This window comes from Geospiza fortis, unplaced genomic scaffold (genome assembly GCF_000277835.1).
Source record: "Geospiza fortis unplaced genomic scaffold, GeoFor_1.0 scaffold424, whole genome shotgun sequence".
Lineage (NCBI taxonomy): Eukaryota > Metazoa > Chordata > Aves > Passeriformes > Thraupidae > Geospiza > Geospiza fortis.
This window is the reverse complement of record NW_005054354.1, coordinates 2,282,570-2,307,221: the sequence shown is the minus strand read 5'-3', so window position 1 is coordinate 2,307,221 and position 24,652 is coordinate 2,282,570. Positions and strand designations below refer to the sequence as shown.

At 42.2% G+C, this 24,652-nt stretch overlaps 1 protein-coding gene across 1 annotated transcript in view; it reads left to right on the top strand.

Annotated features, from left to right (window-relative positions):
* CDHR3 (cadherin related family member 3) overlaps nucleotides 1–24,652 on the top strand; it is a 33,259-nt gene that overhangs the window by 8,211 nt on the left and 396 nt on the right. Inside the window, exons 4-18 of the mRNA XM_031059020.1 lie at nucleotides 1,711–1,796; nucleotides 2,787–2,881; nucleotides 2,986–3,090; nucleotides 7,073–7,221; nucleotides 8,549–8,738; nucleotides 9,041–9,203; nucleotides 10,663–10,762; nucleotides 10,921–11,019; nucleotides 11,624–11,850; nucleotides 13,340–13,511; nucleotides 15,077–15,321; nucleotides 17,879–18,060; nucleotides 19,403–19,416; nucleotides 20,864–20,895; nucleotides 21,955–22,003. Coding sequence (XP_030914880.1) covers nucleotides 1,711–1,796; nucleotides 2,787–2,881; nucleotides 2,986–3,090; nucleotides 7,073–7,221; nucleotides 8,549–8,738; nucleotides 9,041–9,203; nucleotides 10,663–10,762; nucleotides 10,921–11,019; nucleotides 11,624–11,850; nucleotides 13,340–13,511; nucleotides 15,077–15,321; nucleotides 17,879–18,060; nucleotides 19,403–19,416; nucleotides 20,864–20,895; nucleotides 21,955–22,003 — 1,908 coding nt within the window. The remainder of the gene's footprint in view (nucleotides 1–1,710; nucleotides 1,797–2,786; nucleotides 2,882–2,985; nucleotides 3,091–7,072; nucleotides 7,222–8,548; nucleotides 8,739–9,040; nucleotides 9,204–10,662; nucleotides 10,763–10,920; nucleotides 11,020–11,623; nucleotides 11,851–13,339; nucleotides 13,512–15,076; nucleotides 15,322–17,878; nucleotides 18,061–19,402; nucleotides 19,417–20,863; nucleotides 20,896–21,954; nucleotides 22,004–24,652) is intronic.

Sequence of the window (24,652 nt, the reverse complement as noted above, 5' to 3'; positions counted from 1 at the left end):
AGACCAGGGGCAAAGATGCCAGGGGAGGAATGTGCAGCAGCCTCAGGAATGGGGCTGGAGAGCCTGGACTGCAGCTGTGGCCAGTGCAGGCTTTGCAAGTCGTGCTGTACTTGGTGTGAGTGACACTCATTGATAGAAAGGGTGGGGAATAGCTGTCTTACTCACTGAGATTTTATCTTGCTTATTTACTAATGAAGAAGACCTGCAAAAATTGTACCAGATGCATCAGAATATAACAATTTGTTTATTATGTGTTCACATGCAGACAGAACAGTTCACTCCATAAAGTACTGAGAGCCTGTTTGAAGACTTGCTGTCCTAACAGCAAGTATGGCCAAGCATACTTCAATATTCAGTTTTAAAAAAATCTGAAAATGCTAAACTGTGATCCCTTTGTGGCAGGTATTCAGAGCTGGCTGCTAACACCCCAGATCTGCACTGACCACACTGGAGTGGTGAAGCCCAGCTGCAGCCTGACTTTTGCCTGCTGCTCAGGGATGTGTTCAGAGCAGCCTGCTCACATTCAGCTCTCCTCACTGATGCTTCCTGAGCACATTGACATCCCTGATTCCATACAATACTTAGTTTGTAAAGCAAATTAGCTTCCCCCAGGGAAGAGGCTGTGTCATCTTCTCGGTATAGCTGATGTCTTGCGTATCATGGGTGCCACTGGAATCTAATAATAATTAAATCTGACACTTGGAGGGATCAACACAGCATGAAACACACTATGTGGGAGCTTGTTACAAATAAAGGCATCAGCTTAACTCTCAGCTAGAGCTGCCATAAATTGGTGAGCACAGATGTCTGATCTGTCTAACTGTGTGGCTTTAGTTAAGAGTACCAGCCACAATTAGACACTAATTGCACATTTGCTGTTTATGAAAAAGCATCTCCCTCTCATTAAACTTTGTATTCATGTTGTTGTCCTCTGGGAACAACTCATTACGCTGCTCTGGGATTCCCACTGCTCTGATGAGGAGCAGCAGTCAGTAGGGGTCACAGTGGAAATTAATAGTCCAGAAAGAGCAGATCCAGCCGACACAAAAGGGCATAAAGCAAATAATGTGATCTGAAGATCTGTTGTCCTGTTAATTGCTCTGCCCAAGGACAGATGAGCCTGTTGCCGGTGGTCCAGTGTGGGATAGCCCAGCTGTGAGAATCCCTGGCATGGAAAGAAATGCACCTTGCACTGAATTATCAGCCTTAGCAAAGCAAGCATTTAAGTCGGTGCAGACCATTTGCTAATTATCTGCCCCACAGATGTAAAGGAAAAGCAGAAATGAAGAGGAAAGTCTCTGAGCTCTCCTGGCAGGGCACAGGCTGCGGACAGGAAGGGGATAGTGGCGAGGACCTAGCACAGAACTGTATTCTTCCCATCTGCATGGTAAAAAACTCCACAGATGTAGCCCAAATGCACAATTTACTCCATAACCTGTGGACAACTCAAGATAGGCCATCAGGGAAGATCAGTCCTTGCCTTGGAGGGACAATTCATGTTGCGGTGGTGGTTGCCTGTTTACAAATATGTAATTGGTTTCTTTTTATCCTTTGAGTATCTGTGATCTTTGTGATGATTTTGGAATTACACTTGTGAAGTGAGAAGATGCAGCAGGCAGTAATACATCCTGACAGCTTCAGTGCATCAGTCTCTTTGCTGCTGTGCCCTTTGCTTTTATTCAGATAACACTTAGTCTTACATCCACACAGCTGTGATGATCTATGTGCGGGAAGGGACACCTCCAGAACGCATTTACCAAGTTGTTGCAGCTGATCCTGAAAATGCAAAACTCAAAGTAAGTTGTATTAAACAAAAAACTCCAGAGATTATATAATCTGCTGTGTCTGAAATGTGAATTACCATCACCTTTCAACAACTTCCTTCCTTATCAGAAACACAGGAAAAGTTTTAATCTGGAAAAACAAGAAGCATTCTCAATACTAAACTAAGAAAAAGCAGCCTTAATGCTTAGACACAAACTATATTTTAAGTTCTTAGCCTTCCAAAATTAAGGGATATTGAAGGCAGAATTTGATATAGTTAATCAGAGACACAGTAGAAATTGTGAATTTAAAATTTAAAAAAGGCTTACAAAATGTTTCTTGTAGATAAGAGTGACTAAAAGTAAATAAAATTTTTAACCTTCTGTATCACAATTTAAATTCTCTTAAATGAGACAGTAGGGAAATCACAAGGCAAATGAATATCAGGTTTTGGACAATCCCAGGACAAACTGTGACCTACCTTCAGTTATGAAAATGTGTTGGCTGATCTGAAATACTCTTAGTGTTCAGAAAACTTGTGGAAAATGATACACTGGTAGCTGGGGGAAAGTAACTACATTTAGCTAAGAATTGTGTTGTATCTTTTCTTTATTTAGTTTGGCTTTATAAAATACAGTACATTCAAGAACTGAATCTGAAGATGCTGCTTCAATGTTTAGTGTTATTCAAGGAAGCAATTAACCTTAATTCTGTCCTCAGCCTTTGCCCAGTCACGCTGAGCTGGCGAGGAGAGAAGCACAGCTGTGGGGGGTTGGCTCTGCTGTGTGTGTGAATGCAATGGCAGTGAGGTCCATGGCCCTCTAACCCCTGACACATCTGAGGCGTAGGAAGCTGCAAATAAAGAAATGCTGTAACACCCTTGGACAGATCTGCTCAGAGGCTTTTGCAGGTTGTTTGCGTGGTGCATGACCCTCCGTAACTTTCCCTGTTCTGCAATGCAAGGAATGAATGGAGAGATGTTTAAAGGTAAAAAGATTAATTTCTTGTTCTCTTCATTTCAGTATTCACTGCTCCCTGCAACAGCACCATTCTTAATCAGGGAAAGTGGAGCCATTTTTTCCACAAAAGAATTTGATTATGAGAAAGATCCACATAGGTGAGAATGTATTTTATTCCCATGGCCTATTAGCTTATAGTATCCAGAGAAATGTTTTCTGACATACACAGAATGATTCTTGTTCTGTTTTTCTTATTTAACAGTTACTTCTTAAATATAACAGTGACAGATCCAGATGGACTCAACTCAACTAGAACAGTGAATATAAATATAGTTAACATCAATGATGAAAGGCCTTATTTTATCACGTGAGTTAAAATTTTCCATTGCTCTCAAAATGTAGGTGTTTTCTCAGGTTTACTGCTTTGGCATCAGTGAGAGGGTTTAACATAAGGGCAAATAACTATGACAACAAAATACAACTGAAAAAAAGTATTTTAATTTTGCTATGATTCCTATTCTTATACTGGAAAGCTTTGTCCCAATGTCACTCATTTATTCTTATTTGTATTCTTAATAGTTTAAAGTTTTCCAGGCTCTGTCTTCACACTAAGAACAGCCAAACAAGCTTGTTTTACTTCTTAGCATTTACCGAGGTTAAAGCTATGCAAAGATCTGTGGACAAGTTCAGACAAGGAGGTTAATTTCACCCGGAGTGAATACAATCATATAGGGTTTGCTCCTTATGCAGGTGTGCATTTCACCATAATTGTGTTTATTCATGCAGAAATGTCTAGACAAAAAAAGGTCTCCCTTTTGATCAGTCTTCTCTTCCCAGACACACTTGTAAACAATCCTGGTGATCTTTGGAACGTTGTTGTCTCTTACTGTGTCATAAGCAGGAAATGGTGTCATAACACACAAGTCAGAAATAGCTTTTGAAGGCTAATGGAGTCAGGATATATTAAGAATTTAGAAAAATGGGAACAAATATGCACGTGCTACAAGCAGGCTGTTTTGCTCTGGAAAGCCCAATGGATTGTTGTTTCTGAAGCAGGAGCTTGACAATTATTACAGTTGATCTGAGTCTGTTGTTGATTTATCTATGTCACTTGCTTGAGACACTGATGAGATTTAAGGCACGGTCATTGTGTCTCCTGGTTGTGAGACTCTACAAGGTCCCTGCTGAGAATATTTATGATGGCTCTTCTCCTGCCATCTCTGCAACAGTGGAGACAGGATAGCACCTGGGGCCAGGAGGTTCCAGCCACTTGTTTGGAGCAATCTTCTGGGTGTTATCTCGACCCAGAGCAACGCATGGCTCCTGGCTGAGGCCAGTGATCTGGACCTTGTTGGATAATGGTGTGAAGAACATGAAGAAACAAAAGAATTAAATGTTAGAAATATGCATGGAATGTTGTTGCTGTTGCTGGTGATTTTTTTTTTTTTTTGCTACCTACTTAATACTTGAACCTCGTGTCTGCAATAAACAAGAACATTAATAGCTCATTCCATATTACTGTACTTCTGCAAGCAGGAGTGATGCCTTGGGAGGCTGCCTACAACAGAGGCTAGCCAGAGTTAAAGGAATAAAGTAGGTATTCATTAAAAGGCCTTCAGAGGATACACCTTGGGCAGTACAAGAGCCCAGCCAAGGCGACACCCAAGATGGACAGCTGGACATGAGCTTTCACTCTTTTAGAAGTTTAATTCCATTTACATATTGGTGTTCATTGTCCAGTTACAGTCTCAGGTTATGAAGTCCCATCCTCCCAGATTGCTCTCCTCAATTCACTGTTGTTTGTCCTTTTGGGCCTGAAGCTGCAATGATGTCCTTGGTTCTTGGGCTGGAGAAGGATTGTTTTGTCTAATTAAACTGTGAAGAGAACTTGCTAACACTTTATATGAAGTTCAATGCAGTACAGAATCTAAAAAATATGAAAACTAAAATTAAGGTATCTTAAGGAATCTTCTTCCCAGTGCCAATGTCTGCACATTGTGTTCTAGACTGATTATTCCCTCCTAATGTTGCCATTTTTGTGTATTTATCCTTGTGTCTGGAATGCTATAAGAGCTCTTTTAAATATTTATCTACTTGTTTGAATTAGTGAAAACTGCAGTGACTTGAGAATCTGTAACACCCAAGTTCTAAGACTCATCTAGCACAAATAGAGTCTGGTATTGGTTTGAATCTTCTCCCTTTTAGATTGACACTACAGATCAAAAAGAGCAGCTCAGTTTGTAAAGAACTTTGGATTAAATTGCACTTTATGATCTATCCTTAATATGCACATGTATGGCCTGTCCCCTGCTACAATGACCACTGCATGCTGGGGCTGGGTACTGCCTGCCATTGTAATAATTAGTGCTGGGGTAAGAGCTGGGGAAACTTGAGGAGTTAGCAAACTTCCTTTATTTTATCCCAATCATAGCTGTCAAGAACAGACTTTCAAAGAGTCTTTTTAATTGTTCCCATAGCACATGCAAGCACATCTGGTTTTGGTGTTCACGACACTACATCGGCATTCACCCTTTTGAAATTGTTGCTGTTAAAATCAATGGAAAACTTGTGGAGTCAGGAAAACAAAGGAGAAGACAAGAAAACAACCATATGCTTCCTTTGCAATTACATGGCAGTGGCTAAAAGGTCTGCTTGAACCATCCTGTAAAAAGCCACTGGCAGGTGGCAGACAGATGGACAACAGGACACATCCCAGACACAGCTGTGTAGGAAGTGGCCCCAGCTCCTCCCCAGCTGTACTGGTGCTTTGTGCTATGGGGGTGTGCTCAATAATGCCCCACTTCTTCCCAAAATATCCAGCAGGGTGGGATAACAACCAGGTTGCAGAAGGGTTGGTAGGGCTGTGAGGGTGGAGCTGTGATGAGTTTGCTGTTCACAGAGAGGTTGGAGTTGGGGTCCCAGTGGGCCTAGAGAGTTTCCTACTTCGGGCCAAAACCACTTAGAGCTGTGGGAATGAGTGGGATCTGTTTCTTTCTGCATGGCTATGGAAGCAGCAGGAGAACAAAGAAGGAAGGGATTCAATGCCAAGACTAGCAACTTCATAAGTAACTGGCACAGCAGGCTTCATAACCTCCTTGTTTTCTTCTGGCTGTAAGTTAGATGTTTTTACTGGGAAAACCCTATGTGATTTCTCTCCTGTATGCTTGCCTCCTTTCATATGAACTGACAGAACACTTGAAGATAGTGTGTCTCCATACCCATTTTTGAAATTGCGAGTGGAGATCTTGTGACATGGGATCTTTTGTTCTGTCTGTGCAATTCTCTGCTCCAGTTGCTGAGTGCCCCATGATGTGTGTCTTCAGAGAGCAGCAAAGGACTTATGTCTTCCTGTGCTGGGAACTACAGAGCAGTCCATTAGCTAAGGGGTAGCACAGCACGTTTTAAAAGTGAAGTATTTAGTCTTGAAACACACTTCTATTTTTTTTAAACTCTTGAGGAACTTCAACTCCCTTTGAGTTCTAGAATTAGGAGATACATGTGAGTTTGTGTGTGTTTCATTAATATAAATCAGTCTTCTGAAATTCTTTGCACCATTTTTGTTCTGGCCTATGCCTATTTTCACATGTGATACAAGTACTGAAATTGTCCACCTGAGTACCCATGTGAACATCAAACTGCCACCACTGTAAGCAATCCTGCACAATTGCCTGCCAGGCCGTATCTGACCTATAAAACTCAATTCATGGGAAATCTGGGAGCACTGGCATACCAACCAGCAGCAGTGGAGAGCCATTTTCCCAATGTAAAATGCATCAGATGGACAGATGCTGCTGGGAGTTTGAGGCATGTTCATCTGTTAGGCGCCCAGAAGAATGCTCCTTCCTGCCTTCACCTAGTGCAGCAGCAATTCAGTTTTTCTGTAATACTGTTGCCCCCCCGAAGGCTCCAGCATTCATTCCAAAACATGACTAACTACATTACTTATTGTAATTTTTGCTTTTCTCTTGCAAAATGAGGGAATTAAAGGAAATGACTTTATGAGCTGGTGGCTCTTTAGGGAGATGGATGGCATGACTTAATGGCCTCCTATCTCTCCAGCTTCCATGGTCCTGTGAAAGTCAAATTGCTTTTACTGTGGAAAAGTTGCAGAGGAAGAATACTTACTTGTGTGGCTGTGCCATGCTTCGTGACCACATGCCAGTTCAGCTACTGCTGCATGTCCATCTGGCAGAACCCATGACTGGGATATCTATCCAGACATGCAAATTGCCATCTCTGAGCCCAGCAGCCCAGCCATGGCTCTGCTGCTGCAGTTGGCTTCTCAGCTAAGTCTGTAATCAGCTGCCCTTACAAACAAGATGCATGCTTTGCTGAATTTTATCTTGTAGAAAACAAAGGATATACAGGATTCCAGAGGAGCAAAGCCCAGGCACCAGTGTTGCCAATATAACAGCTAAAGATCCTGATGATGGAGATTCTCCCAGCAGACTTTTCTACAGCATCCAGTCATCTGACAGGCGTTTTGCCATAAATCCAGGTCAGACAAACAAAAATGTGACTTCTGACATGTGAAAAATAAAATAAAAAAAGACTATCTATTGGAGAAATTATTTTTGCCCTAGTTTTAAATAGACTTATTTTATTTAGTGGCTCCCTATAGCAATAGGGAATGCTCAGTCCCTTATAAGGGTGCAATTCTTTGGACAGCTGACCAAGACTTGATAAGCTATCTTGCAAAAAGTAGACCAAAGGTGACTTCTTGACAATATTGACTTGTGGCTGGAGGGTGATGGTTCCTTGGGTGGAAGTAAGATTGCTGATTTATTTTTAATCTTTGAGGACTGCAGTGACCCTTCTGGGGCTCCTGAAATGTCTGCAGGTTGTTAGACCATTATGTCCTCCCTCCTATCTGAAATCCTCTCTAGTACAGAGGTGCACAGCAAATTACACCTCAAGTTCATTGTTCCATTCACAACCCTCCTCAGCAAAGACCATCCAACAGAGTCCTCTTTCTCATGGTGATCTCATCTTCTTCATGCTCTCTGGAGTCTGTGCACCCATTCCCCAGGGGTTTTCCCTCTGGGGCTGGCATTCAGTGACAGCTTTGCTCCTTGTCTGCTATTGCTTTGGATCTGTTTATCACAGTTGTAAGAAGTGCCACACAACACAGTGCTATGGGGGATCAGGATGATCCATAAATGCTTTGGATTCCCTATGCCCTTTGGCCTTGTATTGCCACCTTCCTTCTCATTACACTCCAAAATGCAGAGGATGTGTGCACTGTTCTTTTAACTCCTTTGTGCTCTGGGAATAGTACTGTGCCATAAAAATCTTCTGTTTCTGACAGAGGCTAACAGAAGTGAAAAGAAAGTATTATGTGAGTGGCTGACCAGAGCACTTGGCACAGTCTGTCACAGCTCTGTTGATGTGTGAGTAGATTTGGACGTGCTGATGGATGCTTGAATGATAACAGTGGAAAGAGAAGCTGTTTTTCTAGCTAGGGAGCCAGGACAGCACAGGCATTAGCAGCTTGTTGTCCTTGATGCTCTGTGAATGCACTCAACTCTGGCTTGCACTAGAAGCTTGAGAGCAAGGGAGACCTAAATGCTTTACAAACCCTCTGCTGAGGCCTCCTGAGGTGTATTTTTCAGCAATGGTGTCTAGCCGTTAATCTTATCCAGAATGTTCAGAACCATTTTGCATCACTTAAAAAAGTAACTGAACCTGCCATGATTTGCACAGAACAGAAGGCTTTTTATTCTGCTACCTTTCTGTTGAGCTGCCCTGCCCTCCTGCATGTACACCATGACTGTTTGTTACTTCCCCCCGTGGTGAATGTCTGACTCCTGGCTGCTCTCTGACAGCGACTGGAGAGTTGCAGGTGGCTGGGAGGATCGACCGGGATGCGCTTCCATTGCGGCTCCATCCCAACATCTCCATGGTGGTGCGGGTGGAGGACAGCCCCAGCAGTGGCCGTGCCAGAGAAATGGAGATCACCATTGTTATTGAGGATGTCAATGACAACCCCCCAGAATGCAATCCTTCTGCCTTCAGGTATGGAGTCTCTTCCTTGCCTTGGTGCTGCCTTGCTGCCCCAGGCCTATGTGCAGCCAAGGGCACAGCCCCAGACCTACAGCTGGAGGCTCAAGTGGACATTCATCATCAGCCTGCCCATCGTACAGGGCTGCTGTCCATCACAACACATGGGTCAGAGTCTGGGTTGCTTCCTCCATGGTTGCATATTTAGATCTAGGATTTCATTTTAAAAGTAAATCAATGTTTGGCCTGTGATATATGAAGAGCTCAAAAGCAGAAATATGAGTTGCTTTCACGGGAAATGTGTTTGTTTTAAACAGGAAAGAAGCAAATGAAAATACAGCTCCTGGGACATTTCTTGTTGATCTTAGAAATTACTGTAAAGATATTGATGCTGATCCATCAAACAACCAATTTATTTTCACTGGATTATCTGGTTTTGGAAGCAATAACTTTGCTCTGGAGTCCACTGGAAGACTTGTGGTCAGTCATTTGTGGCATTATGTTAGATTACCCCATTAGAGAAATAAACTCATGAAATATTAAAAGGGACTTCTAAAATTTATTGTACAAGAGAAAAGATTACTGTAATCTATTTCACAGTAGGTATGATGTGGAGAATGACTGTTTTGACTGGTTGTGAACTATATACCCCTAGATAGGATGCTTTCTAAGGATTCTACAGAATTTAGTGAACAGAGAGTGTTTTCTTCAGTTTTAAATAAATGTGCTAGATATGATTAAAAAAAATTTCTTTTTTAGGGAGTGTGAAGCACCAACTTTGATATGGATAAACAGAGAAATTTGATGCCATTTCATACCCATTTACTCATGACAGACTGTGGAAGATCCTTGCTATTCAGCATGAAGAATTTAAATACTTGAGAAATCTCACACTCAGTAACTGGTCAGATTTGTAAAATCACTTTGAGTGGCAAATCTTCACGAAAGTGTGGTGGGATTTGCACTTCTGCGATTTTACATGTCAAAATATGGATTTCTTATGCTGATAGCTGCTGGCAAACTGGCATTGGCCGGAACCCCACCAGTTCCTGGACATGTGCAATGGTGGTTGTTTCTTTGCTTTAAAAAAAACTGTGGGCAACTACAGAAAAAAAGGAAACAACAGAAAATAGGCATTCTGTCTAAAAGTCAAGTGTGCTACAGGAGCAGTAAAATGACTTTGTATGGTTTACTTTAATTTTAGAACTGAGGTTTCCTTGTCAATAAGAACTGCTCTTAGCTGCTTCATCTGCCAACATAAAAAGCATTTTCCTTCCTGCACAGGATAAGATTGCTGTCAAGCCTTTGATCCCTGTATATATGCAATGTAACAGACTACACCAAGAAACCTGTTCCTCCAGGAACCTCCCTGAAGAGACAGCCAGCAGGGGATGCCTGTGTGTTAGTCCCCCTGCCCCAAAGTTTATGAGGTTTCCACAGCAAGATAGAGAGCTTAGAAGATTAGGATTTAAATCTCTGTGAGCCACCATTTAGTAACAACTCGGTTCCTGGGCAAACACTTGTGGCTGGACCTGATACCTTTTTTTTAGTGTCTGCAAGCATGAGCTCAGGTAATAGCTCAAGCTATTGCTGTTAGCAATTGCAGATCCTTGTTGAGCCAAGAAAGGGCAGCATAAATAGCCAGCTCATTACACAAGCTTTGCATTGACTAGGTAAAAGGTCAAGACCTTATCATCCAAATTATTACACTTCCTGCTCTAAAGAGGAAAAAATTTTGTTAGCAGAAGTGTGAGCATGTGGAAAAAGCCTGGAATTCAATCCTGGAATTGTCTATTACTCTGTGTTATTCCTATAGAACAGAAATATATAGCCAAGGGGCAAATTACACTTGCAGCATGCTGAAAAGAGTAATTGTCATGATGTGTACTGTGACTTAATGTATGGAGGTACAAATATGATTATGTTCCTTTCTATTTAGATGACTGGAACTATTGCTCTAGAAAACACAGCTAATCCAGGAGTTGAAGTTTATACTTTGACTGCCAGGGTGCAAGATATTGCCCATCCTAACTACTCAAGCAAGTATCCCTTTTACATTTCTTTTGATAGTTTTCTGTGTTGTAACAGCATGAAGAGAGGAATAACATATGTATTTTGAATATATGCATGAGAAAATTTCACAGCCGTACTTAACTATGATTTAAGCTTCTGATTTAATCTTCTGTTATATTTCCAGATATCATCTACATTTACATCAGGATAAAGCCAGTGAATGAATTTTTTCCAGTCTTCCAGAATTTATCTTATGTATTTAGTGTTTCAGAAATTACTAAAGGTACAGTAAGTAGCACCTAAATAACAGAAATAATGTTGCCATGTTGTTAAGTGCCTTTTTGCTCCAAATGAATTTTCATATATGTAGATGAGGCAAATGGCTCAAAGTTCCAGTTCAAATAGGGTCTCCACCATACAACCACCTACTACCCTTAAATAGACTAAACTGGCAAAAACTCCAATTGTACAGATGGAAGCTGAGACAGAGACAAATTCAGCAATTTCACAAGAAATCTGTGGCAGTGCCAGGAACTGAACTTGGATGTCTTGTTTTAGACTGTCTTTCTGCTTGTGCTAAATTAGCCTTTTGGAGGGACTGTGGTGGTGCACAGAAACCTTTACAGACTGACACAAATGAGTGAGGACTCCCTTGGCCCAGCCATGGAGCACTTCTGCTGAGGTTCCCTACACACTGCTGTGTTTTGGTGTTTACTGCCAGCAGCCCATGTACAGGGGAGCCATAGCACACCACAGGGAAATAACGCTTATCAAACCGTTGCTTTAATTTTGTTGGGTGAAAAACTCTAACCAAAACTTTAGTTCAGTTTCATCTGTACCTTCTATTACTTTAAATGCTAATGAAATATGGATTTTTTATCTCTCAGTTGGATCCAGCATTGGAAGAGTGCATGCCATAGACAAGGACTGGCCACCCAATGTCATCACTTACTCCATTGTAGCTGGAGCTGGCACCAGGGATTACACAAATATCTTCTGGATCAGCCCAATGAAAGGAGATGTGAGGATTTTAGCTAGGTTAGACTATGAAACAACTCAGAAACATATTTTTACAGTACAGGCCTCAAACCAAGAGAAGTCTACAACAGCATCAGTGAGTAAATCCACTCTACTACTTCGCCTTTACCTACATCTTTTTCTCTTCTTCCTAGCAAGAACAGTGGGCAAAGCACTTTCTGTAAAAGGCAAGGGCAACCCTGCCCAGTTATATATTACTCAGATGAGAGAGGTGTTGTTTACTCAGTCTTGGTTTATTTCTCACAAAAAGGATAAAATAATATTTCAATATTTTTGACCGCGGTGTTTGCTTCTCAGACTTTTTTTTTCTTATTTTACCTGGACAGTGAAGTTGTTTTCTGTACCCTAGACAATTTAAGTTATTCTTTATGGCTACAGAGGTACTAGAAAATAGAAAAAAGACAGGGTCTTGAGGCCAGGTAGCACAATTTAATTGTAGCCATGCTTAGTGGTAAACTCTTTTTGGAGTCTGTGTAGTGTCCTTGGGCCCTCAAACATAATTTTGATTTTGTTTGTAATTTTTTTCCCTGCAAAGTGTCCCAAGTAATGTGAGAATTGTGTTGCAGAGCTGTGTTTTCATGGAGTGGTACAGAGAGGAGGTGGCTTTAATAGCAGGATTGGGCTTAGGTTTTCTGCCCAGACCTATTTTATTCAGAAGAAAAAATATAGATGCTATATCCACAAAAGTATTTTATAATAACTTTTTTTCAAGGAATCCCAGTGCTCTTCACAGACAGGCTCTTTTTGACTTCTTTTCACACTTTCTCCCTCATGATTTGATTTTTACACATCTCTTGGGAGTGACACAGGTACTAGGCTTGCTTTTCATTCCAGCCAAGCACCACCCATAGAGTTGCTATCGAGGAGGTATTTAATCTCTTTATCATCTATAATGTTTCAAGGTGACTATTAATGACATTATAGCATCAGAAGCTTTAAACAATGTCAAGCTTATCTGTTGCCTGACAAACAGACATTAGAAAGAGGAACTTTGGGAAGGGTAACCTTTTTCTTTTAGCTAACTAATCCCAGGTGACATCAAACACATCTGGTTCTACTCAGGGTGCTCCTACCCATGCAAGAGGTCATTACCAGCATTTCTTTCTCACTGGGAACAGTCTATAAAAACTTTTCCTTCCATGGATCATACTCTAAATGGTTATTAAATATGCTAAGAAGCATAACTAATGATTGTGAAGCAAACTGAGAGTTTTGGAAGGGAGTTTAATGATTAGAACTTTAATGATTCTGTGGTTTCTCATTTTAACTATAACACAATTCAGATTGTTCAAACAGACATATCAGCTTGAAAACTCTTCACTTTTGGAAGATAGCTCAGCTTACAGAACCTGTTCCCAGAAAAATGCTGATCACAAGAAGAATTGAAGGACAAATGATTACAGACATTTTCTGGCAGGAGATATGTTGGAAGGGGACTTCAGTGCTCTTCAACTGTTGTTGATCAAAAGAACAAAATGGGCAAAAGCAAACAGTTTCTGAAATTAGCAAAATTCTGTCTCAGCAAATTGAAGCAGCTTCAGTTTGCTATTGCTCTTTTCTTCCAGGTAACTGTGAATGTTTTGGAAGTAAATGATGAAGAACCAGTTTGTTCACCCAATTTCTTCTCACTTCAAATCCCAGTCAATTTAGCTGTTGGGACCAATATTAATGGCTTCAGGATTGAATGTCAAGATCGTGATTCTGATCCCAGGTCTTTCCGTTACTTCATTAATGAAGGTACTGTGTCACAGTGGGCGAGCTGGGAACAGTGGGAAAAAATACCAAATGCTGATAGTTCACTTATATTTATAAACAAATATCTAACAGTTTGTGTGCTAATTTCATGGTGAGCTAGTTGTGGTCCACAAGTTCTGCACATCATAACATTGATCCTCTCCACAAGTTGGTTTCTGGTGCTAGAGGTGCTAGCAGTTGTAACCACTCCCTTGCAAGGCTGGATTGCCTGTCATATTAATTAATAGGCTATTAATTACAGTTGACAAGAACTTCAGAAGAATGAACTGGAATGGTGTGCAGTGTCAAATTTCCCTTCCAATTACAGCTGAGTAAATCTTGAGAAACAATGGAAATTTCTGTATTTCTGCATATCTCACCATCACCATAGATGCTGGTGCACTGTTCAAAACAACTGCTCAAACCTGCATGTCATAGGTGTATGCAATAAACCCTTCTTTTAAAAATCCTTCTTTGAACCTCATGATCAGCTGCATCCACTTGGAGAACTGCAGTGGTATGGGATGACAATCAGCTTCACAAAAATGGAAATACACTCTCTTGGGGCAATTCCTTCTTTTGTTGCTGAGGTGACTGCTGTGAAGGAGGGAGCAGATTGTCCAGGTGCCAGTAAAAAGCTGTGAACATCAAAAGAGGGAATCTCTGTCCTACTGCATCCCCTTGATGCCACAGAAGGAGCTCTGCAGACATGGTATTGACACATGATTCCATACAAATGGCATGGCTGTGTTAATAAATCAGCGTCTGACCACAGGCCCAGTCCTGGTGGTGCAGACCTGAGCTGTGTCATGCATTGGCCTCTGAGCCACAGAGCAGCTCATGGCCCTTTTTGTGCTATAAAACAGGCATGGCCTTCAAGGACACGTCAACTCTTCATCTCTCTGGGGCCACAAGAGCAAAACCAAAGCATATTTGGTGCCTTTTCAAAGCTCTGATTTCCTGTATATGTGGTCTGTCCAGATCCTAACAGCTGGAGCTGGTCTGCCTGCAGCCTGGGCCATGAGCAGCTCTCCAGCTACAACGGACAGAAAGCAAGGGGTGGGGGCCAGCATTTGTGAACTCTCCTCCCTGCCCCATGGTGCTGACAAAGCACTGGAGGCAATGAGTGTCACTGAGCCATTAACTCTCTTCAAAGGCCACTGCCTCTGGGCAGAGGGAGAATCCATGGAGAGGGGCTGGAGCAGCACTCCAGGGACACCCCAGTAGTGGAATGAGCCCTGCCACAGTGCAGGGTCCTCACCCCAGCTGGGTGTTGTTGGGTGTTCCCCTGGTTGTAAGTTCAGGTCATTCAGGTGATCTCTTGTGTGGCCTATGGCTCTGAAGTGTTTCCACAGCCTCCTCTCTGCTATGTCCCCATAGAAGGTCTTGCTCTAGATTGTAATGTTTTTGTGACTGTGTTGTTTTAAATTATTGTATGTGGTATGAGGAAGATCAAGGAGCCCTTCCTGTAGTTGACATTTCACCACTCTTTGCCACTTGTTACACACATTTACTCTAATGTGGGATTAAAGTGATTTTTTTTGCATTTTGGTGTTACCTTTTTGCAGGCAATGAGAACAGTCATTTCACCTTTTCACCAAGTGCTGGCTCCAACACATCTCGTCTGATTCTTACATCAAGGTTTGACTATGAGAGTGGACTTGATACAAACTGGGTTTACAGTCTGCGTGTCCACATAACAGATGATAATTTAGTGTCTGCCAGGGACAAAACTACACACTTAACTAAAACTGGAACAGTGACCTTAAACATCAGAGTTATCCCAAACCCAACTACTGCCACAACCACTACGGTAAGTTCACTAAAACTTATGTCCAGTTCTGCATTTCTTTTATGGAGTAATCTCCACAGGAGTAAGGAGAAGAGGATAGATGTATGCAAAAAGAAAGCAAACCTTGGAGTACATCTAGTCCTGGGAGGTTCTGAGCTCCGTGCTCTTGTGATGAAGGCAGAGGTGGTTCATGTGCTTAGTGTCATGGAGGATTAGTTTCAGGTATGGACTCATAACATGTGTTTTGTATTTCAGTTTCTAAAACAAAAAGGGCAGGAAGCCAAAGGACCGGGCACGCTGCCATTACCATACAACTGGAAAGTTAAAGATTTTGGCAGCTTTATTAATAAGAAAAGAGCAGGGATTAACCTTTGCCTGGAACCTTAAAATTACCTCATGCATTTTTCACTACTTCTTTTTTTATTAATAACTACTCACTCCCCCGTGTGCCTTGCAGTTTTGTGTGCTTCATTATCATTGGAGCACATGAATCTGTGGCTATCAAAGTTGAAACAGACAACAATAACAACAACAACAAATCCTCATCACTTAAAAGGGTCTCTTTTCCAGACCTGAGGTCACTGTCATGTAAAACTTGGAGCAGCATGTTAGGAAATGAAGCAGTTTTGCACAGCCTCAGCAGGTTTCAGACAGCAAATCCAGAGGGGTGGGATGGGTCTTTCCTGAGCTCCATGCCCATGTGATGGTCCATGGCTGAGCTGAGTAAGTCTGCACAGCTTTTGGCAGCCCAGGTGGGATCTAACCTTGCACAGCCTGTGGAGCTGAGGGTCTGTGTCCCAGCAATACTGCTCACCCCTCTGCACAGCCATCCCAGTTGAGCTCTGTGTTACCTGTTCAATTTTGATTTCCATCAGGCTGATGCAGGATGTGTGGAGAGCTTGCTTTTGTCTTGCCTGTAGATGTGACACAGCCTCAGGGTACAGACCATTCTGTCTCTATCCTTGTACCAGCCATGCCTTGCTGCACCACCTTCCATCATCCACAATCCATCCATTCCCTGCCTGCCTGCAGATGTATTACCCTTTTCTCTCTTGCATGCAGGAATGAAAGTATAAGTATCCAAGTGAAGTGGTAGAAGAGGCCTTTACTGTAAAATGGTCTAGATCTTCTAGAGGCTTCTGGTAACTGAGCCAGAACCAAAGGATCCTGCAAACAGCAGGATCATACCATACAGATCAGACCAAACAAATCTGATTGCTTTGCTATGAACATGCTTAGCTCCAAATTTTCAGACTGATTAATAACCCTGTTCTTATCTAATGCTCTTTTGGGAAAGAATAAATGATTTTTTCACTGCCTTCTACTCCCCCAACTTGATGTGGAAATGAAAAGTTAAGCTGAATAAACTTATTCTGTATTTCTTTCCCGTGCTTCACCACAACTACAAACAGTCTCAACCACATACCACAGCATTAAATCTGTCTCCCCGGAGATATCAGCCTTCCACTTGCAGGCTATTTTCCAGAAGAGCACTTCCAATACAGCAAGTTCTCCCATCACTACTCTTTACATGTGTTCAGTGCTGCAGCTCGATGAGTCAGAAACTGGAAAGCTGGTAGTGTAGAAAAGAAACCCCATTACAAAACATCACTTGTGACTTCAGTCCAGGTGAAGAAAAAGTGGTGGTGGTGATATTTGAGCGTTTCTCTAAGGATTGGATGTATCTTTTTTTGACAAGACTAAATAGATTATTTTAAAATTGTCTTTAAACTGGAAAGAAATAGATACCCTGCTCAATTTCATACTCAATGTGATTACAAATGTCTTACAGAAAATTAAATGAAAACTTCAGTAGGTGATCAAAACTAATAGTACCACACTAGGTAATGAACTAGGTAGAGTGAATGAGTAATTTTTGAAATGTGTGAGAATAGTTTCATGATGGGACCTTAATGACTGAGCTGTTAGCACCAAGTGATATGCCAGCTCCTAGATGTGTCTCCTGACACTCAGGAAGATGTGGGAGATTGCAACTGCTCAGGAAGTGTGGTTTTTCCTTCTGGAACAAGTCACTGGGTAAAAAAGAAGGAGTTCCATTTCTTTTTATACAATAACCCAGTTCCTTAGGGTTCAACTCCTCTTACAAAGCAGTCTGAATGATTACTGCAGCAAAGATGACCTACTTCCAGTTTTGCCTTAGGTAAAAAGAAAACAGCATCTCAGTAACGGCAGTATTCCCTGAACTTACCCACCCTCCACCAGTGTGCTTACAGCCTCTCAGGCAACCTGAGGCTCTTAAACCCCACCACGACATCCTTGTTTTAATATAAGATATTGAAATATGATCTGGAACCTCCCCTTTTCCTTGTGCTTTCCATTTCACCTGCCTTTGGTTGCCCCAGGAGCTCAGTGGTCCATCCCAGCCACCTGAGCTGCCTTGGCAGTCAGCAGGCAGGCGCATGGCACGAGTCCCTGCCTCCCTCCACCTCCCTGTCCCTGTCACCTGCCAAGGCCCAGGCCAAGCTGGGCTGCCTCAGTGCAGAAGTTCAGCCAGATGAAAGGTGAAGCTTGTGTCAGCATGCAGCCCTGAGGAACTCTTCCTGTCTTGTTTTAAAAGCCTGGATTCACTGTTGTGACAAGAAGGGAGAACCTCTACTCTCCATCAGCGTGGTACGTGCCCTTCGTGGTCACCCTCGGCGCTCTGCTGCTCCTCGGGCTGCTGGGCCACCTGGGGCTCCTGCTGCTGACACGGATCCGTAGCTGCTGCCCCCCGGCAGGGAAAGCACGCAGCACCTCTCTGTGAGTCCCCACATGCCACTCTGGGAAGCCCCAGCACCCCCTGGCAGTGACAGAGATGGCCCTTCTGCCGTGATGATGTTGGGGCTTTGAATCTTCTCTAGCAGTATGGCTGCACTGCAGTAAATGCTAATACAGCAATATTAATGGGTGGTAATGGTATGAACTCAAGGAATTGAGTCCCTGGTATTTTTTTTCATGAGTTTAGTAACATTAGCAGAAGGTAGAAGTGGAATTAGCAATTGTAACCTCTAAAGGCAGCTATGCTCATGAGGCTCAGTTGGAGCCTGTGCCAGACTGTGCTGACCACAAATATTTTGGTTTGTATTTGACCCCCTCTCCAAGGGAGCTCCCATCTAGGTAGTAACTGGATGCATTTTCCTCCCTCTCAGCTACAGATCCCAGTGTCCTTTGCAAATATTTGTGCTCATGCCAAATTCATTGTTCTGGCAAAATTTCTGCAGATTTCCTGGCGTTTTACCAAGCCAGTTACAAGGCTCTGGCCCATAAAGCTTACCTCTAAGTGTTCATGCTTGGCAAAAGGCATGGAAGCACCTGGGACCAGCTCTGAGTCACTGTGGGAAGTGGAGAGTTCCCTGCTGGCTGCTTTCTCGGTGGGCTGGAGCCAGACTGACTCTAAATTGATGTTGTACTTCACAAAACAAAGATAAGCAGTCCTTTAAGTGGCTGGGATTTAAAAATAAAAAGGATTTCTACAAGTATTCTCAGGATTTGGACATCAATTCAGAAGTTACATTAAATGTAAAGAACTACTAAATCACTGTGACTATAGTTCAGATCGTGTGTGCAAGGCATTAAAAGGTTGTGATAAAAATGACAAATGAATCTAAGATACTGCTATTATTTATTAATTGGGCAAATGCTTTATTGGGAAATGGGGTCTCTGATTTAAAAGCAATTTCTACATTTTCAAAAACATTTATAAAATTTCTAATATTTTAAAAGGCATTCTCTGAGCACATCAGAGCCAAAAAACTCACCTTCCTCCCAGGATGGAACAAAATGACAATATCTGAAAATATATTTTTCCAGATTATATAAATCCATTACGCTATCATCAACAAGACTTTATTATTTTAAGAGCATTCCTTTTTGAAGAACTGTCAGAGCAATGCTCAGGACTTTTTTCCTGATTGAGAGCAGCATTAAATTATGAAGGCTTTCTGTGAAAGAAAAATCAGAAACCAAATAAATCAAGCAAATCTTAGAACTCAAGGAAACACATCCTTCTTGCCAAGTGAAAGAGAATAAAAATCGGGGGTTTTTTTTGTAGAGAAAACCATGACATTTGTTAACTACACTCTTAATCTTCTTTTCATTACAGGATAAATGCTCCAGGTGGGTACCTCTTTTCTATATTTTAATGCTTCAGAATAAGACCTTGTTTATGATTCTGCGTAAAATCTGTAAATTAATTTAGATAGAAATTTGACACAGTAGAAGGGTACTGAGATTAGATGATCCTGGCCAATTATAGGAGGCCTGACAAAGCGATTTCATGGCCTTTTTAGTCTTCAAATCTATTAACTATTAGGCAAAACCCAAATTCAGAGTAGTCTGGTATTCTGGCATAGATGCTAAAGAATGACTGTATTTTTCATACACAATTTATATGCTATCTGTTAAAAAATAATCCCAACCATCTATAGCACCTTCAAGAGTCCTCTCCACTCTAATTCCCTGTTCTCTGATCACTTCTCTGATCATTTGCTCCCTTGGCACCATTACTTCACATATATAAAGATTTGTTTTGAAGTATTGGTGCTTTCTAAAGGGTTTGTATAACCTAGCAGGGAGACAAATCACACATGGGAAAGCATGTTTTTTTAAGCAGTCTTGTTCTTTTTAGTCCCATCACATTTCTGCTAGAAAACACTGCTCATATGGGCTCAGTAGGACTCTGCTTTTGTAATTCCTCTTTCCTCAGTCAGTATCTCCCAACTGGAAAAAAATGCAGGACTAACAAACCCCACAAAATTAGCTGTTCTCTTGCTTGCCCAATTTGAGACATTTCAATGTTGGCTGATTTCCAAAAAGTGAGTATTTTTTGCTTTCTGAAAAACTGGTTCCCAAATGCTGGGCAGCAACGGCCAGACAGAGCAGGTTTCCCACCAGTGCTCAGGCTGTGATCCACCTGCAGCACTTCAGAGTTTTGCACACCTGGCTGGGAAGCACATTGGTGGCCAGGCACAGCTCTCCACTGAAAGGCCATTAAACAAATTGGCAAGGAGTGAGTGAGAAGAAATCATAGCAACTGGTTGGTCACCATCCACAAATCCGTGCTGTTGAGATGCCCATGGCACTGCTGCTGTATTTGTTTGCATGTGGGATGAGCTAATAGTGTGGTAAATTCACACACAACCAAACTGTTCTTCAATCTGAATTTTACTTGACTGAAAATGCAGCTCTTCCATGTTTTGTCTCCAAGCCAATATTTGACACAAGCTTTGCAACCACAAGTATTTGTGTAAAACAATAATCTGCATTTCTAGTTCGGATATTCCCAAAGGTGAATTTCTGTATTTGCTCATATTATTTAGAAAGGGAAATTTGTTTAATAAAATTAATATTCATTCATTACTGACTTTTCAAGGCTAGTCTTTTGATTAGTCACTGGCAACTGTGGATTCTCATTCAGCATTTGAAAATAAATAAGACTCATTGAAGATGTCTCAGCATTTGAGTAGAAAGAATGCCTATTTCTTTGAGGAAATCTTGACTTTAGTGTCTACAGTCACCATCAGAAAATTCTGATTATTAACAATTTGCATTTTCCTTTCTGTAGAAAAGAAGAAGCCTAAGAAAGAAGTAGCTGTGGTAAGTACTGCTGGCCTCAAAGGAAACCCCAGTTTTGCCAGCCCCATCATGCAATATGACCATAGGACCCTTTCTATGAATGGTGTCTGTTTCCCAAAGAGAATACAGAAATGATAGGCAAGGAAATAATGATTGCTCTCAAGGGCAAAACACTTCACTGTCCCAGCTGGCCTCTGTGTTTGGAAGCAATGAGGGGTGTGAGGGGTGCTCTCTGGCACTGGGGCCCCTTTGCCTCCCCTTTGCTGCCCAAATGCTGTACTTGGGAGGTCAGACAGGCTGTGCCCACAACAATGACAGGGACACTCACTGCAGAGGTGGGACAACAAGTGCCCCAGCTTCACTGATGGAAACAGTGCACTGCTGGGACTCCACTGACCTGTGGAGCCAACTCTGATCCAGCAACCAGCAAGGTGTGCCAGCAAACCCAGGCTGTAAAGAGTTTGGCCTTGATAAGCTGTTTGTAGCAAAATGTCATAGATGCTCCCACTGCTGGAGATGTTTCTTTGCTCCTGGGTCTCAGGGCTCCTTCCTTTTCATAGGCATAATTGCATAAAGGCTGCATAATTGCATAAATGGACAGAATGCTCTTGGGCACATGGTGTGGCTCCTGGAGTGGTCCCTTGCAGGTCCAGGAGCTGGGCTGGGATGACCCTTGTGGGTCCCTTCCAGCTCAGGATATTCTGTGAATCTGTGCAAGGCACTTCGATTAGTGAACTCCCTCTCCCCAAAGTCTTCAGAGAGGGGACTCCCAAGCCTGCTCTGGGTGGAGGAGATCCTCTTGTGGTAACACATGTGGAGGCATTTAGCATGCCAGAACTTATTAATTCTCCTTTAAATATCTAGTGAGGAAAACCTACACCAAAAATGGCTCTTGTTGCCATTGTACTGTGGCCCAATGTGTTGCCATTGGACTGGTTTAAATAAAACCCAGCCTAAAAGAATGCAATAGACAAATCACACAAATCCACCTCCATCCATGTAAATCACCATTTCTGAGTCACTGCTCCTCCTTCTGACTTAATTCACAGTTTTCATTTTACATTTTGTGTTTCTTCACAGACAATGACAAAGCTAAACACTATCTTTGATGGAGAAGCCAGGGACCCAGGTAATAAAAAGTAATTAACAGAGGATATGAATATTAGGCTGGAAACAAACTTGATTAGTTGATTTAAATATGGCTTGACATTGGCTTTTCATATTTCTAGAATATACTTATAGCCCTTGAAAGCACACATCTAATGGTCAGACTGTTCACTACTCCTCTGCTAAACTGGATTGTATGGATGTGGCATAGGAAGGTGGGAGAGGAGAAGGAATGTGTTGCAAATCTCCTGCTCTGCTGCTGTCATAGCTACATGGTCTCACCCATCTTGTGTCTGGGAAATGGCCAAGAGATTAATGTCACAGCAGGAGTGCTGCCTTCACCTCCTAAACTTCTCCCTGGAGAAGTGGGTGGGTGAGTTACTGGCTCCTGCACAAACCTCCTCCCTTACAGCAACAGTGTGCTGCTGCTGCTGCTGCTGTTTATCCAAGGCTTAGGCATTGCTTGTTGGGGAGAAAAGGGAAGGCCATCAGTTGGCAACAACTACTGTGTCACCAGGCTCCTGGTGACGTTATGTGAATTATGTGAACTCTGGGCATATCTGATTAACCAGCTGGGAAAAGCAAAAATAAGGTGAAAGCTACAAACCTCAGGATGAGCTGCTGGGGAGCTCATCCAGCTCCCCAGGTGACAGCCACTGTTCTGCAGCAGGTCTCATTACAGGAAAAAATAGTTTTGTTTTACTGAGGATTGTTCTGGCTTACCTCATTCCCCTGAAACATGGCCCCTGCCTGAGCCCCTTACTTTGATTCTTGGCCTGGAATTAAGGTGCCCAGCCCTGTGCCTAATGGCTGAAAGCCCCAGGATGGAGATGAGGGGCTGGTAAAATGTGACAATCAGACAAAATAAGTTTTTAAAAAATAGATCTGAAAATAAGCCTGAAACAATAGGTCTAGAAATCATCCAGAAGAAGGCAGGCTTGTTTCAAGGCTTGGATTCATCTGGCCAATTTCCACCAAAGTGCCTGTAACTTGTGTTTCTTATTAGCTGGCTCAGAGCTGTTGGATGTGTTGAGCTAATGGGAAACACCAGGCATGGAGACTTCAGTACAATTTGGGCAAACAAGTGGGACCCTACTGTGCAATTAAGTCCATCCACAAGGCTGCTCAAGGCTGGTTTGATCCAGGTCCAAGCTCACCTGCTATTTATAAAGAGATCTGGAGGAACGGGCTCCAAAATCCCTGGTTTTACCCTGTGTAACTGCATTTGTAATATATTAAACATGGGTAGTCTCTAGGCTGCTGCAAGAGCTGCTTTCCAGTCTTCTTGCAGGACAGCTGGGGCTCCCTTTCTCAACAAACCTGACCATACTGGACTGCAGGATATCCCATCCAAACATTCATCCAGAGCCACAGCATTTGTGTCATGCCTGACACAAACATTAAGCTCTAACACAGTTCTGCAGTGACAACAGAGAAATGTGTGGTCCCCACTCCTCCCCTCTCTTCTCCACAACTCATTGCAAACCCTAGAGGATCAAAGGTTGCTGGTTGGGAAATGAGATTTAATAATCCCCAGGACATCATCTGTTGAATATGATCAAGAGGGATGGTCAGAAGCTGTTTCCTGATCTGGGCTGCTTTAACATGCCTGACTTGTAAGCAGTCAGAAAAAAATAACATGTAAAGAAGTCCAGTTTCATCTTGAGTTGCTCAAATTGTGTTAATGTGTCACAAACCATTAATTCTGATACAAACTGCAACATTTAGTAATACGTAACCACTGTTTCTTTCCAAGCCTTAATGGTCTTTTGTTTGTCTTCTATTGTTTAATTACCGAAAGTGCCATCATAGCTCCTGATTCTCTTTGTAGCAAGATACAGTGAGTTAGACTGTGAGGTGATCACACTGGACACACAGCAATTTTTTCAGTTATCTCTAGGTAGCAGTGAATTGAAGGAGAAAATATTTTGCTTTTAATGTACAAGTAGAAATTACCCATAAAACCTGAATAGAGACAGAAGGCTTTCTGAGAGATAGCCATGTGTGCTAAACAACACAAATTTAACAATATTTTATCTACATGAGAAAATCATGTACTTGTCTGAAACACACAGTACTTCACTCTATTAATGGCAAAGTGGACAGCAAGCCTGGAAGAAAGCATTTTGTGTAAATGGAGAAGGAATATGTGCAGCCAAGACTCTCTGGATCTCCAAATCCTGGGTCAGTCCAGATGAGCTGACATGGTCTAGAAGATGTATGTAGTATGCTGTGCTCCTAAGCAGGGTTTGCTAACTCTGGTAGGCAACTCCACCTGACAAAATAGGCACAGACATGTACAATGGTCTTGCTCAGTATGGCTGAAGACAGAAGTTTTGTCCTTACAGCTATGGATGTGTTTGCTATACTGCCCATGTTAACCCCTGGTAGCTGGAACTTGGATAGATTCATAGGGTGATAAGAAATTTATTTCTTTTGGACGAGGAATGTTTTAAATATCCCTGTTCCCCTAAGTGCAAAGACAATTCTTACAGTGGCAGAACAGGCAACATCTCCTCTGAGCAGCCACTGTGATGCCCAGCTCCCCACAGAAATGAGGATTTCCCTCTCAGGGCTGCCTCCCCAGCTCAGCTGAATTCCAAGTGCTTCACGTTTCTCATTTCAGTTCCATGCTGAGAACTGTCATGGCTTAATCTGATAAAGCAGGAAT